At 60.3% G+C, this 16,838-nt stretch overlaps 1 protein-coding gene across 1 annotated transcript; it reads right to left on the reverse strand.

Annotated features, from left to right (window-relative positions):
* Positions 1-1,900: 1,900 nt before the first annotated feature.
* Positions 1,901-16,792, reverse strand: SF3A1 (splicing factor 3a subunit 1). Its single transcript, XM_031948900.1, has 16 exons — positions 16,613-16,792; positions 12,073-12,191; positions 10,745-10,952; positions 9,803-10,060; positions 8,342-8,416; positions 7,260-7,410; positions 6,951-7,144; positions 6,372-6,489; positions 6,101-6,286; positions 5,579-5,700; positions 5,166-5,408; positions 4,552-4,759; positions 3,342-3,496; positions 2,740-2,841; positions 2,578-2,649; positions 1,901-2,475 (listed from the first exon to the last, which is right to left on the reverse strand). The coding sequence occupies exons 1-16, from the start codon at positions 16,673-16,675 to the stop codon at positions 2,374-2,376; spliced, it is 2,376 nt and encodes a 791-aa protein (XP_031804760.1). The 5' UTR covers positions 16,676-16,792; the 3' UTR covers positions 1,901-2,373.
* Positions 16,793-16,838: the final 46 nt, after the last annotated feature.

A 16,838-nucleotide genomic window follows, 5' to 3' on the forward strand; every position in this document is an offset into this window, starting at 1 on the left:
CCTCCCCAATTTGCCCTCTTCCTTCAGGCAACCAAAACCCTGGGCTTCCAAAGAAAAAACTTCAAACCCTATTTAACCCTTTAAACCCGGCTCCCCTTTTCTCATCCCCCCCTTCGCCCCCCTACAAACCAACCCGAAAGGAAACCAATTTCCCAAACTTCCCCCCTCCCGGAAAAAATCCAATTTCAAAAGGGGAAAAACTAAGGGGCCCCTAAAGCGGAACCAAGAAACCCAAAAAAACCCCGGTTTTGGGCCTTTTGCCCCTCCCCAAACCCAGTGAAAATTCCCCCTGAATTCCCCCGGCTCCCTTTCCTCCCGGCCGCCGCCCCCGCCCTTTCTCCAAAATCCAAGGCCCTCCCCACAAGGGAACCCTGCCCCATTCCCACCCTTCAAAGGGTTTTGGGCCCCAATGGCAATGGGAGTCCTTCCAGTTTTTCCGGAAATATCGCTGCTCATTATTTCTTAGAATGTTCTATAACATCCATAACTTATTCAGCCAATTGATGGGCACCAGTTCCTTGCCACCACAAAAAGGGCTGCCGCGTACATTTTTGCCCACATGGGTTCTTCCCTTCTTCTATGATCCTTTGGGATACAGACGCAGTAAAGATACTGCTGGACCCGAGGGTATGCATTTATAGTTCCAGATTGGTTCACAACTCCACCAACGATGCATCAGGGTCCCAGTTTTCCCACCTCCCTTCCAACATTCATCATCATCTTTCCCCCATCATCTTGGCCAATCTGAGAGGTGTGAAGCAGTACCTCAGAGTTGCCTTTTCTCTGACCAATAGGGATTTAGAACAATCATTGAAATCACTGTCTCTCCCTCCCCCCATACGGATGTCACTGGGCTCTCTGAGAGGTTGGCATCCCATGGCTAGGATACCCTCCTCTATGCCAGTCCAGAAGCCTTCCCCTTTCTCCCATGCAGTCTCTTCACGTCCATGCCAGGTAAGAACTCTGCCTCCCTGCACCTACCCGGTTCCTCCGGCATCCCAGCCTGCAGCTTCTTTACTTGCCCGGCACTTACCCTTCAGGGGATGGCGGGCTCTCTCCTCCAGCAGGGGGAGGTTCCTGCTTAAACAGTAGCACTGGCAGAGCGAGGTAGTGCCCACCTGGCTGCACAGCTAATGTGCCCACATATTGACAGGTTCTGGTGCCGGCCCAAGACAGGAGGCTCTCCAGCAGCTCACTGAAGGCTTTTCTTGGGGATGTTTTGCTGAGGGTCATGACCAGTAATAATGAACAAAGGAATGAGTGTTTCTGTTCTGGGAGGAAGGGCTCTGGGACTAAAGATGGGCTTCTGCCAGGTTTGTAGGAGGAGACCAGCCTCCTGCTTCTGGGACACAAGGGACAATTCCATGAGGCTCAAAGCCGCTGGCAAGCGGCGTCAGGTCTGATATCCCCAAGAGGGAGGGGGGGGTCTGACGTCGGGAGGTGGCACCCTGGCCCTTGGGAGCTGTGTGACCTGGGATGTGACACTTTAACCTCACTGGGTCAGGTAAAACAGGGCGGAGACACTACAGAACCCCAGCGTGGGCAAGAAAGAAGAGCCAGGCCTAAGCCACCCCCCCCCACCACCCACCACAGTGAGTTTGGGGCACAGCAAGCATGGAAGGTTGTGCAACCCGCCATGTAAGAGACAGACTCTCGGCCATGAAGGTCCGAGAATGGGGGCCGTTTACACTGGGATTGTGTAGAGGAAGGGCATGTTAGAAGCACCCATATGGCCTCTTCCCTTTCCTGAAGCCCATTAAGATCTCACTAGAAACCCCAGAACTCTCCCCCCCTCTTCCCCTCCCCCTCAGCCCTGCTACCCTCCCTGGCTTTCTGGTCAGTGCCAGAGGAGGGATCACTAAGCGAGGTCACCAAGAACCCCACCTGGTGGGGACAGAAGTGACCCAAAAAACATAACTTTATTTTCAAAACCGGGGCCACGATGGACGAACTTGGGGCAACTTGCTTCCTGGAAGCACAGCACGGAAGAGGTCTGACTGAACAAGAGTTTAATGGAACTAAGTAACATGGAACTTTCCCAACAAGATGGAAAACTAGCACGTGTGGCTTCCCCCTGCCCGCCAGAGGAGGGCACGGGGGCCGTGGACTGGGTGACGACTTCCACGTCATCACGGAGGGTCACAGGCTTCATGGCCATCGCGACGTGGGCGGCTGCCGGACGAGCAAGCCCTACGACCTGGTCTTTTCTAACTGATTCTGGGAACGTACAATCAAGGGGACCCAAACCCGGCCCTCCAGAGTCAGAACAGGATGAACACAAGACAACAGGGACCCCCCCAAGGGAAGCCGCCGAGGGTCGGCATCTCAGCAAGGACCCCCGGACGAGGGCCGGGGCCACCACACTGGGCGCCTCTACTTCTTCCTCCCGCCTCTCTCCTTCAGTGCCAGGTGGATCACAGCCCCGTTCGCCATGTTGTAATAGGCCAACGAGTTGGAGTCTTTGATGAAGATGCCCTGAAAGAACCAGTCCTGTGTGAGGAGGAGTGTCTGGTTCCCCTTCCCCTCCCCCAAGCACAGCAAGAGCAGGGGTCCCCATGGGGAGAGAGGGGTGCTCACCTCATACTGCAGCTTCTGCTTGCCGGCGGGCATGCCGGTGGCCTCGTGGATCTTGACCTTGATGACAGAGACCTGTGGGACAGAGATGTGGTGGAGATAACGCTCTCTGCAAGACCTTTCCCCACCCCCAGCCCCTGACCCCTGACCCTCATCAGCACGTACCTGGTCAGGCAGCGGGAGGGTGAAGACCAGCACTTGCCCATTCAGCTTCCATTCGGTCTTGTCCTGCATGTTGGGGACCTGAACCTTGATGGTGACTGGACCCTGTGACACAAAAGGGGCCGTTACCTAATAAGGAAACCCCACACTTCCCGCCCTTTGGGGTTAGTTAACTAGATATGTAAAGGGCCTGCGGCCCCCTAAACAGTCACCCCCCTGGGCAGGGGCCACAGCCTTGTTGACAGCAGCTCCCGCGTCTGCAGCTCGGGAAGGTTTTCCGGGCACTCTGTGCTCGTGACTTGTCTCAGCTGATCCTCAGGACCCCCTGGGGGGCAGGGACTGACCGGGGGAAGCCCACCAGGCTGGAAGATGGGACCACCCCTGAAGGAGCTCCCAGAGCAGCAGGGCTGAGCCAGTGACCTGGGGGAGGCTTCAGTGTGCCCCTGAACCCCCCGGGTCAGTGACGCTGGCTTCTGTCCCTCTGTGAGTAGGACGCCAGGTGCTGCCCATGCTCAGAGCGGGCCAGCCAAGGCCCCTCAGAGAACCCCAGCAGGAAGCCCAAGGCCTCCTTCCCAAGGGAGCCCCAGCCAGGCTGTGCTACATGCCTTGTTCCTCCGCAGAAACTCTTCCTCGGGCATCAGGCTGTCTTCGGTCTTCAGCTTCTTGGAAGCGGGCTCCTCCTCCATGGGTGGCGGGGGGTGGACAGGAGGCATGGGGGTCGGGGCCGGGACAGGTGCCACCGGGGGGGCCGGCACAAACGCTGGGGGCACAAACACACCAGTGAGCCCCTTAGGCAGGAGCTGCCCCGGGATGTGAGCCCATGCAGGACCCCCACATCCACGGGGGAATGGCACGAAGGTTCTGCCCAACGCTGCCTCCTGAGGGGCTTCTCTCCTGCCCGCTCTTCCAGGACCAGCGATTCTGACCACAACGGGCACCAGGCCACCCGTGCTCTTTTAACAAGGTTCTAGAGGTGCTGACTGAGTCTCCTTGCTGCATGTGACTGGTACAGATAAAAGCCCAGCAGGCCCCTGGAAGCCAGGCCAGACCTGCCTGGGGCCAGACCTCTATCGTTCTCCTGACTTGGGGGGGTTGCTAAGCCCTGCACAGGGGCAGTGGGCCCGTCCTCTCCCCCAGGGCCCCCACTTCCTAAGCCTCCCTCTGGCTGACTCCCCAAGTCCAGGGCCTGGCACCTGGAAATGCTCAGTAAACCCTCAGTGACTGAGGTCAGAGCAGAAGGAAACCCGAGCCTTTGCCTGTGATGTGGTACGTGTCTTGACCCCTTAGCATCTGGGAGCCTGGGGGTCCCGCCAGGACAGCGCCCTTCTAATTCCAACCTGGCTGATTGACAGCTGCCCCCTGAGGAGGGGGCTGTTGGGAGGCAGTGACCCAGAAGGGGTAATCCCTGAGGGAGATGGAGGGAGGAAGAAGCCTTTCCTGAGCCCCAACTCCCAAGGCCCCAGGCTAAGCGCTCAGAATTCAAGGGCATCCTTGGGTTTCAGAGGGAGACCATAGAAAGGGTGGCCCAGGAAGACAGTCTAGATAGGGGACACTCAATGCACTGAGGGCAGGACCTCCACTTCCGCCTTTTCAAGAAGCAACAGCTCTGCCCAGGGGCCCAGAGGGATCCTCCCCGGGCCCACATCAGCCCACGGCCTATCTGATGCAGCCCCCTCCCCTCCCCCCAGCACAGCCTGGCCCTGCCACCCCTAACAAGTGGTCATCAGCTCCTCCAGGAAGAACCCCAAGGGCTAGAGGCACTCTGACTGTCCCAAGTTCATAGGGTCCCCCCCTCCGCCCAGAGAGAGCACCAACCTGTCGGCACAATCATGGGAGGCGGACGCGGTGCCATGATGGGTGGGGCAGAGGGAGGCATGGGCACCACATTGATGCGAGGCGCGTGGATGATGGGCGGCATGGGAGCAATCACCGAGCCCGGAGGCAGGCGGACCACGGAGGCCATCGGGGGCCGTGGCATGACGGGCACGGCCGAGACCACTGTGGTTCGGACGGGAGGCGGCATCTGCAAAGGGCAGGGAGCAGTTACACCAAGGGCCAGCGCCAGGGGCGCTGCTTCACCGCCCGGCCTTCATAGTAAGAGTCCCCCTCGCCAGAAGCCTGACGCCCCTCCCTCTCCACCCGAAGACCAGGGGGATGAGTTGGGGCGCCTCAAAGAGCACCTCAAGCAACAGGCCCTTGGGGGGAGCAAAGCAGTGACCCCAGAAAGATCTGGAGGGGCCTGGACTCTGCCCCTCCTCGCCCTCAGCCTGCTTGCAGGCTCTGGCTCTGGCCCTGCCTGCTCTGTTGGGACCAAGTCTAGGGGCAGCAGAGCGCGCTGGATTGGGGGTCACAAGACATGGATCTCCTCCCACCCGGACAGGGCCCCAGTCTTGGGGTCCGGGGTAAAGGCCCCTCTGGCCGGCGCTCACCGAGGGGGGTCGGGGCACCGAGGTGATAGGCGGGGCTGAGGTGGGGATGTTGGGGGCCGAGGACGGAGGGGGCGGCTGAGGGATCTCATTGGGCTTGCTGGGGCCAATCTTCTCCTTGCTGTCATCCTCTGGCACAAGCCCCTTGGCCTTGTGAATGGCCTCGATCTGCTCCTGGAGAGTGATGTTGGCCTGGGCGGCCTGCTGGGTTCGGGCCATGCTGCCCGAGTGGCCGTCCCAGGTGACCTGGAAAAGAACGCGCTGGGGTCAGGGAAGCGCCCTCCTGCTGGGAGCCCTGGGGGTGGGGAGGACAGGTGGGAGGGGAGGACTGGCTGGGGCCAGGGGGGAGTGGGGAGGACGGGTGGGGGGTCAGGGAGGAGGGAGGATGGGTAGGAGGGGAGGACGGGCCACCGCACCTTCTCCTCGGGTTTCTGGATCTCCTCCTCGCCGATCTTCTTGCCGATGGCCGTCTCCTCCACCCCAAAGATGTCGGTACGCCGCTCGGCCAGCTGCTTCAGGCTGCTCTCGATGTCCAGACCTGAGCCACAGATGAGGACAAAGGCGTCAGATGGCGCCACGACAGCCTCAGCGCGAGGGCTGACGCTTATGCCGGCCTCCTCCCAGCCCCAGAAGGTGGGGGCTCCAGGGACTCCCATTTAACAGAGGAGGAGACTAAGGCAGATGGGACGGGGGCCACTCAGGCTGCCTGGGCCGTGATGGCCCCTGGAGAGCGGCCTGTGACCTGAGCCCAAGGGCAGGTACCCCCCCTCCCCCCAAGCTGAAACCACAGAGGATGCAAACTCTGACAGCATCAGGACAGCCGGGCCGGGCCTCAGGTTCTCATCTTGGGGGCAGACCCACAGGGGAGTGACCGTGGCGGGGGCAGGGGGGCCAGGCTCCACCGCAGGGGAGTAACCACGACCCGAGGCCGGACTCACCTGGGGCATAGACCTCGTCATCGCTCTGCTTCTCCCGGATGGAGCGGTCACGCTGCTCCAGCCAGCGCGGGTCCAGCAGGCCGATGCGCATGTGCTCCTGCATCTTGCTGGCCGGGATCTTCTCCCCAGTGATGGGCGACACCAGATACTCATCTGGGGCGGGGGCGGGGGGCAGGGGCTTGGAAGCTGTAAAGGAAGGGAGAGGGTAAGCTCTCGGGCAGGGACCCCCTAAACCCCTGGGCCCAGGGGCGGCGGCCCGCAGTCTCCGTACCTTTGGGGTCGTAGTCTTTGCGGACGATGACCTGATCTGGGGTCGGTGGCAGTGGCGGGGGCATGGGAGTCTCTGGAGGAGGGGGAACTTTCTGGCCCTCCTCTTCGTCATCAGAACCCTGGGAACAGAAGCCTGGCTGATGGTCTGCGTGCCCTCCCGGGGTCCCGAGGCCAAGCTGATCTCTCAACTGCCCTCCCAGCAAGCCCTGGTGCTCCTTGGGTGTGTGGGGGGGGGAGGCTCTGGCCCCAGAAGCTGCTGGGAGCTGAGCTTCCCTCTTCAGGCAGGAGCCAACGGGCACCAGGCCAAGAGGCTTTCTCCCTGAATGAATGGAACAGTGGGGCTCGGGATACAAACGTCCCTGTGGCATTTCCAGCAGCTGGCACTGGGCGGGCTTCAATGGGGCCTCTCAGGGTGAGCTCTGGGCTGGGAGGCAGAGGAGAAGCCGATTCCCACAGAGAGGGGCGGCCCGCTCTCTGCCAGAGGCACAGGCTCCCCCCGGGCAGCACAGTTGAGGAGACGCCACGGGGAAAGCCCTGGGGACACTGGGAAGGGGCGCCCCAGCAGGGGGCCCACAGCTACCTCGTCCATGTCCTGCACTTGGGTGTCCTGATCCAGCTGTGACGGTGGCTCCTCGGTCTTCTCCTGCTTCTGGTCCTCGTCATCGGACTCCACCTCCATCTCCACCTCCTCGCTCTCCCCGAACTTCTCGTAGCGCTCCTGGATCAGGATCCGGGCGCCCAGCTCCTCCGGGGTGGTGGGAGGCGGGAAGTTTCCTGGGGGAAGGAAGCCCTCGAGTTAGCCCAGGCCGTCCTCCCGGGACGAGCCCGGTGCTCCCCAGGCCGAGCCGGCCAAGACCCCAGGGCTTCTCTGGGGGTGGTCCTGGCCCACCTTGCTCATTGGGTTGGAAGTCCACTGTTTCCACCACCACAAAGTCGTGCCAGTCAATCTGGGCATAGGCCACACGCTCCTTCTCCTTCTCCTCCTCCTCCTTCTTCCGCTCACGCTCCTGGAACTTGGCCCACTCTACCCGGTAGCAGACCTGGAGAAGGAGGCGTGAGATAAGTCAGGACGACGGAGCGGGGCCCAGAGGGCCAGCCGGCATCACCGTGGCTACCAGAGGAAGCCCGAGCAGGGCCCAGTCGCTCTATCCCACCTCTTGAGACTGACCACAGACGGGCAGCCCCACAAACCCTTTATTAGGGCTGCCGGCCCGGGGTGGGGTGGGGCAGACAGGGCCGGGGGGTGCTGCCAGCCTAGAGACCCGGTACAGATTTCTGCCTCCTCCATGCCAGCAAGAAAGCCCAGAGATAATGGAGAGGGCTGGGGGACTCCGTGCCACACTGGGAGGCCCATTCAAGGGGCCCCAAATCGGCCCCTCCCTCTCCGGCCCCAGGCCTCCCGCATCTGCTTCCCAGGGCAAGAGCAGAGACTGTGCTTCTGTGTCCCTCCCCACCCCTCGGCACAGCATCCGGGACATGAACGAAGCCCTGGTCACATCCTTACTGGGTGCAGGGCAGATGGCAGCCACAGGAACTGCCCTCAAGCTCCCCTTCTAAGGAGGAGACGGCACAGGGGGAGGGGCACAGCCGAGCCTGAGAACAGTTTCTGGGGCTGTCCCCCCCTCCCCGCCAGGACCTGCCACAGACTTTGGGGACCAGCACTTTCTGGTCTGGGCTCGAGGACCTGCAGGAGCCCTTTCAGGATCTTAATCATGGCCCATCAGAGGGGGGAGGCAAGGCAGAAGCTAAGCGACTGACACACGGGCGTCCAAGTCACCTCCATGAGGTGGGGGGCCTGGTCACTGGGGAACCCCAGACCCCCTCAGACAGGGAGCTATCAGCAGAGGAAAAGCGTCCCATGAGCCTCCCAGAGCCCTCTGGTCACCGGCTGAGGCTCCTTCTGGGCCCAGCCCCTCCCCCAAACAAGGGGAGCTTGCTAATGGGGCAGACAAGCGCCCATCCCCGGCTTACCTGATCCAAAACTTCCCGGGGGTTTTCTGCCTCCTTTTTAAGTTTTGTGAATAAGCCTTTGGGTGGAATCAAGATCTGAAACACAGTCAGGGTCAAAGAGTCACTAATGGAGTCACAAGGGGTGGGGCAAGGGCTGGCGGCTTAATGGCAAAAGGGCCCTTGTGGCTCACATCCTGCACCCAAGGAGGGCTGTGGGGCGCGGTGCCCAGGAAGCAGATCTGGGTCCCCAGCTCCCGGGAGAGGTCCGACGGTCTCTGGATGACCAACTCAGAGGAGAGGGTCCTGGACAGACCACCTGGCCTTTCTACATCTAAGTATGGGCGCCCAGACAAATAAGTAGTCCCCAGAGGCAGAGCTTTGTGGACACCAAGAAGGGCCTGTCCAACGCTTCCTGCCCGATGGGGAATGGTGAGCCACTGGGCAGAGCTGGGAGTGGGGGAGGGGCTGGGCCCGGGAGCCCTGACTCGCTGGCATCTGTGCCTTCCACAGGCTCCGACCCTCCACCTGCTCCAGGATAAAACCTCGAGGCTTGGCAGCTCAGCGCCCACTCACTCGCCTCATCCCCCTCCCCTCAGGCAGACCGGTCCTAAGGGGGGGGCTCATCCCCTGCTCGAAGATGCCTCTGAACCCTTCTGTCTGCCCCCCATCAGCTCAAGCTTGGAGGCTCTCCTCCAGGTGCATCATCCCCATCATGCCCCAAACAGCTTGGGTCAGGGTCAGCTTCTCTTCTTCCTGACACTCAATCTCTCTCTCCCCCTCTGTCTCTCTCTCTCCTCCCTCTGTCTCTCTCTGTGTCACTTTCTTCCCTGTTTCTGTATCTATATCACTCTCCTCTCTCCACCTGTGTCTCTCCCTCTCTCACTAATCTCATCTTCCATCACGGACCCGATTCTCTCTGTGCTTTTCTCTCTCGGGCCCCCCCATCCCCAGGCGTTTCCTGGTCATTCCCTCTGGAGGTACAAAGACAATCTTGGAGAAAAGACCTCATTGCTCCCCCCCAGCCCCAACCTCTCCACCCCGGCCTCCGCTCCCCACAGCATCCCTGCCCCCTCTCAGGCCCTTGCTCAGCCCTCACTCCTCCCGGGCTCAGACTTTGGCCCTGGCTGCTCATCCTCCCACAAGCCAACCCACTTCAGTCTGTCGCCCAATGACTCCTACAGCCCACGCCCAGCCCCCTTAGGCTCTTCAGTCTCACCCGGCCCCCCTTCCCCTGCCAGTCTCATTTAAAGGGATCTCTTTTCCTAAGGTCCTTGGGATGGCCCCCAGATCCCTCAGGCGCTCCGGACTCTGCGGCCCAAGGCACCCTCCTGGGCGTCACCCTGGCTCCTGTGCTTTGCTGCCTCGGACCTTCTGTCCTGTTTCTACCTGTCCAGGTGCGCTCCACTAGAATGTGTGTGGGGAGGAGAGTCTCTCTCCCTCCTCACGGTTTCTGAGGGCCCCCCTGCCCCGGGCAGCAGGCACCTTCGTGTACTGCTCCACCAGCTTGGTGAAGTAGTTGAAGAGGCTGTGCTGGGGACGCAGGAAATCAAACTGGTAATTCCGCTGCTCCTTCTGCATCAGCTGGGTCAGGAACTGGCGCCCGTTGCGGGCCACAAACTGGGCGGTCAGCTTCACCACATCCAGGTCGAAGGCTGAGATGGAAGGGGGGTCAGCGATGAACTCGAACTCTGGGGGGGGCTCCTTGGGCACGATGGTCTCCTGGATCACCTGGGCCTGGACCTGTATGGCGGGGGAGAAGACCCGATGCTGACGTGGGCACTCACGGCCCAAATAGTGGGCACAGCCCCAACAACAATGTTGTTTTCTTACAACCCTCCCCTCATACAGGCAGCAATGGTGAAATAAAGGTTCTGAGTTCAAATCTAGCCTCAGCCACTAACTCTCTGTGTGACTTTGGACAAGTCACTTCACCTCATCTGCCTCAAATGGCCCCCAAAGTCTCATTATAGACAGAGAAGCTGGGGCTGAGGGCAAAGGGACCACATGGGAGTGACGCCGGGCCAGCCTGGGACCTCCTGCGTTGGGGGGGGGGGGGGGGGGCTCTTGTGGGGCGGCTGCTCACCTACTGGAGACAACGAGAAGGTCTGTGACACCCCACGTGGGGGATGGGCTCCCTTCTCACACATGCCCCCAGCTGCCTGGAGGCTGACAGCAATGTCAGGTGGGCGGGAGGAAGGAGTGCAGCGGCCAGGAAGCCACGGGGGCAACTCCCTCCCGATGCCAACAGCATTACTGTAGCTACAAGAGCAAGCGGTCCCCAAGCCACGGCCCCGGAGAGCCAACGCGACCTCCCCCCCATCACCCCCTGCTGGGGGGGCGGGGGGGGGGGGCGGGGGGGGGCGGCCCTTCTGCTGGTCCCCCGTGGGAGGCAAGACGTCTCTGGGGGATGGGCCCGGGCCGTACCTTCTGGGGCAGCTGCTGCTGGGAGGCCTGCTGTTGCTGCTGCATGACCTTGGGGATGGCAGCCGAGGGCTCCTGCGCCTTCCCCTCCTTGAACTCGCTGACCTTGTGCCGGTAGTAGGCATGGTACGGGTCGTTGGGGTTGAGGAAGTTGAACTTGGGGTTGTTGATCTCATTCTGCCGAATCCGAGCTTCAAACTCCGGACCATTCCTGGGAAAGGAGGCGACGGTCACCGGCCGAGCCCTGGGGAGCTGCAGGCCCCGAGGTGGGGCCGGGGTGAGGAGACCAGGGGGAGCCCCGTGCCAGGTGCACCGTGGGCACCCGGGAAATGCAGGCGTCACCCACTGCCCTAGATGGCCGAGGGGGGTGGAATGCTGGGGAGCCCCGGCCCTAGAAGGGCCACCCAGCGGTGCCCACGAGGCCCTGGATCCTTCTTGATATCTCAGGGTCTCTCTGCCTGTCCCTCACTCTCTCCCAGCCCCCATCCCGTTACTCCTGCAGCTCTGCATAGCAGGCCTGGGATCAGAGGCGCCATGCTGGGGCCGAGGCCACTGCTCCCGTCGGGGCTCAGGCAGGGCCGACTCCACCATGGGCCTCAAGGCTCCCCCTGGGGACGAGCAGCCAAAGAACAACCCCCCGGCACTTTCCCCAACAGCCCCCTATTCTCATGAGCTGCTATTGGGATGGAGGGGCTGGCCAAGCTCAGGGCTCGGAACCTGGAGTCTGGGAATTATCTCTCCCACCCCGATAACTGCATTTAACCGTCCACTCCCCTCTCCCAGGGGCCATCCAGTCCACTCCCAGCTCTAGAACCTCAGATCCCAGACCACTGGTGGGGACCGGCGAGGTCATGCAGCGGGAGCCGGGGAGGGGGGCAACAGAAAAACAAAGACTAAGACAGAGAAAGAAATAGAGACAGACTTTCTCCCGTTGGGGCTGGGTGCCAAAGCTTCAGGGCCAGACAGAAGAGCCTTCCTCCCTAAGAGGCTGGAGCCTCCTCCCCCCCACCCCCAGCCACACCCAAGGCAGACACAATCCCGCCACAGGCCATTCCATCAAAATGAGTTTAATGAACTCCTTGAGGCAGCAGAGAAAAGATCAGCCCTTGGATCCATAAGAACTAGGGCCCAGAGTCAGGAGGACACAAAGCAGCCCCAGGGATCATCCACTTTCTTGGGGTCCCTCAGCCCCCAGGTCCACCCATATGGAACCCGGTCCTCGTACAAGTCAGGGAAAAGACCCCGTGCTGCCCCCCGAGAGGCCCCCAGTGACCCTTGCAATGCCACGAGGGACCCCAAGCTAACAAACGTGGGGTGCGCACACGACCTACCTGGCTACAAAGCTGGCGGTCTTGTCCACAATATTCCGAACCTCGGGAGGTGGGTAGATGATCCCCACAACGGGTTTGGAGGGAGTAGAATCCTCCTTGGAAGCTTCTTCTTCTGGGGGCTGCAAGGACAGCGAGGGTGAGCAAGGAAGGAGCTGCCTGTAGCCAGGCTGGGGGAGGCCGGGGGGGAGCACGGGGGTCCCTGCTGTAAGGCCGGTCCTGCCTCTCCAGGCCAGGCCTCCCACTCTTGCAGAACTGTTAGACACCGAACCTAAATCCCCCCCCCCACCCCCTCAGTTCTGCCCCAAAGCCATTCCCCTCACCCCACGCCGTTTCTTTTTCTTTCCTGCTCTGCTCCAGCCCAGCCTCACGACTCTGGTCTCCAGCGCCCTCCCCACCTGCTACCCTGGCCACGGATACGGCACGGTCCACTTTCTGTGGTCAGTCAGGACCACACCAGGGCATTGGACCCATTTCCTTCTCCTGATAAGGAGCTGAGGAAAACAGTGAGTGACCTGACCAGGGTCACACAGCTAGGAATGCCTGAGGCCGGATTCAAACTCAGCCTTCCAGATTCCGGGCTGGGGCACCATCCCATGCCCCTAGCTGCCCCAGGTCACCCTGACCTAGCGCTGCCGGACACTCACTCACCCCTTGGCACTCCCCCGAGCCACACTCCATGAGGTTTTTCTATGAGACGTTAATTGCAGACCTGCTGGGCTCATTGAGACCACTGGCCTTGAGCACACAGTAGGTGCTTAAAAATGCTGCGTTTCTGGCCACTAACACAAGACTCTTGTTAGAAAAGGGAAAGGTAACATCATGCAGAAATGGGCAGAAAGCTGAAGTGTGAGCTTTCAGCAAGCCCAAGATGCTCACTCCGCATTCTCAGAACCTCAGGAGCAGCTGCACCCCCCATCCCCCATGGGGACGTGTTGGGGGGGACCTGTGTGACATACTGGGGAACGTTATCAAAACTCTAGACCTCTTGGCTTGATGAGACAAAAAGGGGAATGAACGGTGGACAAAACTCCCCCCTTGTGCCCCGCTCTTCTCTATTCCCTTTCTCCCCCCATACCCCAGCAGACATGGCTGCCCCCAGCTCTCCCCACTCCCTCCTTCCACTTTTCTGCCAGGTCTATTATTTTTCCTCCAATGAACCCTCCCTGTATGGAAGGGTTAATTCCTAGGACAGGAGGCTCAGGATAGTATTAGAAACAAAGGCCAGCTCCTCCTCCCCCCCGAAAAGGCAACTCATGTGGGGCCATGTGGCACCCACACTGCTCCCCTGGGCCTCTTCGGACCCCCCCCAGCCTGCTCCAGGACCCCATTCTCAGACGGCCCTTGCCACTTCGCCAGAGAAGAGATAGCTGGGAGGACTTTAGGCAGGGAGGCTGTAGGGACAAGGAGCTGACTCAGATTGTTCAGGCCCAAAGGGAGGAGTGCGGAACAAGACCCCCCCCATAATCCCACTCCTTACTCTAGGGTGAGAAGGGCACAGCCCCCATTTACCCTGAGGGAAACATTAGGGGACAAGTTCTGTGGGGGACGGTAGGGAGGGGGAGCTTGACCACCCATGAGGGGGGTGCCCAAGGAGGCTTGTAATTTATTAGCATCTGTAGTGGCTGTGCTCTGGGGACCCAAAATTTAATAAAACCAGGGTCTCTGCTCCAGAAGCTTGTGCAGCAAGGGGGCAGCAGAGGAAGCTGCCTAGGAGGGCTGAGGGACGAAGGGTCCCTGAGCAGCCTGAGGTGCCTCTAAGTCCTCCTTTCAGATTCACCCCAAGAGACTGAGTCTTAATGTGAGGCGGCCCATTAGCTCCCAAGATGTGTTCCTGCCCCCAGGGACTCGATTACACTGTTTGACAAACATCAGATGCCCGCTGGGCCGGGTGCTGAGAAGGCCCTGGCAGACACGAGCCCATCTCTAGTCAGCTGGGCGGCCACCAAGGACCAGCCTACACTGAGGCAGGATTCCCGTCTCTGCGGGGCCGGATGCCGCCTGCTGGCCGAGAGGCAAGCGATCAACTGGCACAGTCAGCTTGTATCACTCGCTACCACTGTGAAATGCAAAGGCGCCAGCCCCACTGGGGAAAGCCGTGGCCAGGCCGGAGACACCATCTTGTCCACGTCGCTCCTATGGCTTTTCCAGGAGCGACGCGTGGCTGAGAGTTGGCCACAAGGGAAGACGGGCACCACAGGACTGACACTTTGGACTCGCGGCGCTGGAGAACCCTTGGGAAAGGCTCCTGGATAGCAAGGAGGTCAAAGCAGTCAGGACTTAAAGGAACTCAGGTCACTCACTAGAAGATCAAATACTGAAGCTGAAATACTCTGGCCACAAAACGAGGAGCTGGGACTCACTGGAAGAGCCTGATGTTGGGAACAACTGAAAGCAAAGGAAAAGGGGATGGCAGAGGACGAGGTGGAGAGGGGGTCCCAAAAGCAGGAGCTCGGACATCTCCGACAGACAGTGGAGGAAAGAAGGGTCCCAAGGTCACAGCCAGAGGAGTGACTGAACAACAACAACGTACTTTAATTCAACAAATGTCCCGGGGTATTTTGTGTCAAGCGCTAGGACGATGTTCTGCCCTCAAGGAGCCTCCACAGGGGAACGAGGGGAAACTCACGCAGTGCCTAACCAGATGAAAAAACATGCCCAAAGAAACTCAAAGGAGGGGGGTGAGAATGGCAGAACGTCTTCTTGGAAGCGGTGGCACTGGGAACCATAGAGCCTTCAAGGATGTGGTTATTTTAAGCCTTGGGGAGGAGGAGGAAGGTGCCAGCCATGGGAGACATTGGGCAAAAGGCAGGAAAGCAACAGCTCATGCAGGAAACAGCAAAGAGCGGTAATGAGACAGAGGTTTTCCAGAAGGACGAACGTGCTGGTGTGTTTGCTTGACTACATGAGTTTCTCATAAGAAAGGGCTTTGGGGAGGAGAGGTGGCTTAGTGTAGCGACAAAAAAACCTTTTCTTAACATGCACAGAAAAAGTACGGGAGAGGACTCAAAAGTAATTCCGTTATTAACGTCTTAAATTTTGTATGTGTCTCTTATAGCCATGTAACAAAAATACGATTTCTTGTATGATTTTCCCTTTTTAACAGGCTGGTATCAGATTTTGTGAAAGGTTTTAAATATCAGACTGCCGATTATTTTATTCTGGAAGCAATAGCGGCAATCAGACTTTGAGAAGCAAGCGGCGGGGCTGACCGCTTTCTTCCCTTTGGCACCTGGGTGAATGAATGGACACCTAGAAGATGATTAATCACCATGTCCTACGTCATCGGCCTCCTGTATGGGGGATATAACCGGAGGCCGTTTCTGCCCTTAGCTTCCATTCGTCAAAGAGAAATGTTTCCTTTAACTCTAAACTTAACACCAAAAAGCGACCACTTCCAAGAGTCAGCCAGGAAAGATAATCCCACATGAAACCACCCATACCTATTGTGTCGGGCTTGCTTTAAAAACGCCCACACAAGTCCAGCGGGCGCTTTCTTCCTTTCTGTCAGTTTGCTCCATCTCCCTCATCTGCACAATGTGAACGACAACCCCCAGCCCCAAGTGTGTGTAAGACTGAGTGAGACCCCGAAGCGCTACAGAAGTGCTGGCAACCGCCATGAGGATGAGGATGGCGAAAGGCTTCAGTCAGCATCTTCCTTTTCTTTTTGGCAACTGAATGAAAGGCACTAGGCCCCCTTCTATGGTCCCCAAATTCCACCCATCATCAAAAACCACAAAGCAAACCCTTAGCAAAGCACACACTAAAACAAGCAAACCCTCAGTGTTCGGGCCTGCAAACATCTTTCTCCCCGACTCCCCAGCCCCGGCCCTGGAGCTCCCCTGGAGCGGTGGGAGGCCGCGGAAATTCGGGCCGGGGTCCCAGGGAGGGGGCGGGCCAGGAGCTTTTCCCTCACAGAGCTGACAAGGGGCAGGACTAACAGGGGGAGGGGTGATACTGAGGTGGGTGGGAGGGCCAAGGGCCCGCCCGGAGTCACCGGCTCGCTGTTTGACCCCGGCTAAGTCACTTGACCCGGTTGCCCTCAATTTCCTCCTCTTTAGAATGAGCTGAAGGACACGTGGCAAACGGCTCCAGTGTCTTTGCCGAGAAAATCCCAAATGGGTCACACAGAGCGGACCGCGACTCAAACGACTCAACGACAACAAATGGGTCAACAGACAAGAGGCGCTCTCCACCGGCCGGCGGGGGAGGAGGGGCACGGGCCGGGGAGGGGCGAGCGAGTTACGGGCCGGGGAGGGGCGAGCGAGTTACGGGCCGGGGGGGGGGGGCACGGGCCGGGCCGGGGGGGAGGGGCGAGCGAGTTACGGGCCGGGGGTTCCGGAGCGTCCCACCGAGAGCAGGCCCCGCCCCCGGCCTCGAGTCCGGCTCCCAGACTGCCACGCGGCGCCGCCCCGCCTCCCGGGAGCTGTAGTCCGTCTCCCCCCTGTCATGGCGGCCCCGAGGCCTCCCGTCCCGCTCCCCTTCCGTCCCCTCCACAGCTGACAACCGGGCAGAGGGCGTTCCCCGGCCGCCAACCGCCTACCTGCTTGGGCTCCGTGGCCACGGGCGGCGGCGGCGGCACCGCCTGCACCGGTCCCGCCGGCATGTCTGCGGCGCTGGGGGCTGTGGCTCCAACGGCGGTCTGGGCGCGAGCGACGCTGCGTCCGGGCCGAGCCGGGCGCTCACAAGATGGCGGCGGCCCGCCTAGGATGAGGCGGGGCTGTGTGCTTCCGGTACCGCCCCTAGACTTCCGGCGGCTCGTTTTCTCC

This window comes from Sarcophilus harrisii, chromosome 1 (genome assembly GCF_902635505.1).
Source record: "Sarcophilus harrisii chromosome 1, mSarHar1.11, whole genome shotgun sequence".
Lineage (NCBI taxonomy): Eukaryota > Metazoa > Chordata > Mammalia > Dasyuromorphia > Dasyuridae > Sarcophilus > Sarcophilus harrisii.

What these genes read in the sequence shown, in the direction of transcription:
- SF3A1 (XM_031948900.1), bottom strand. Translation starts at nt 16,675, where the DNA reads ATGCCGGCGGGACCGGTGCAGGCGGTGCCGCCGCCGCCGCCCGTGGCC. An exon ending in AGCAGCAGCTGCCCCAGAAG is followed by an intron (nt 10,061 to 10,744) that starts GTACGGCCCGGG and finishes CCCGCCATACAG; the next exon opens with GTCCAGGCCCAGGTGATCCA. An exon ending in TCCAGAAACCCGAGGAGAAG is followed by an intron (nt 5,409 to 5,578) that starts GTGCGGTGGCCC and finishes GTTCTTTTCCAG; the next exon opens with GTCACCTGGGACGGCCACTC.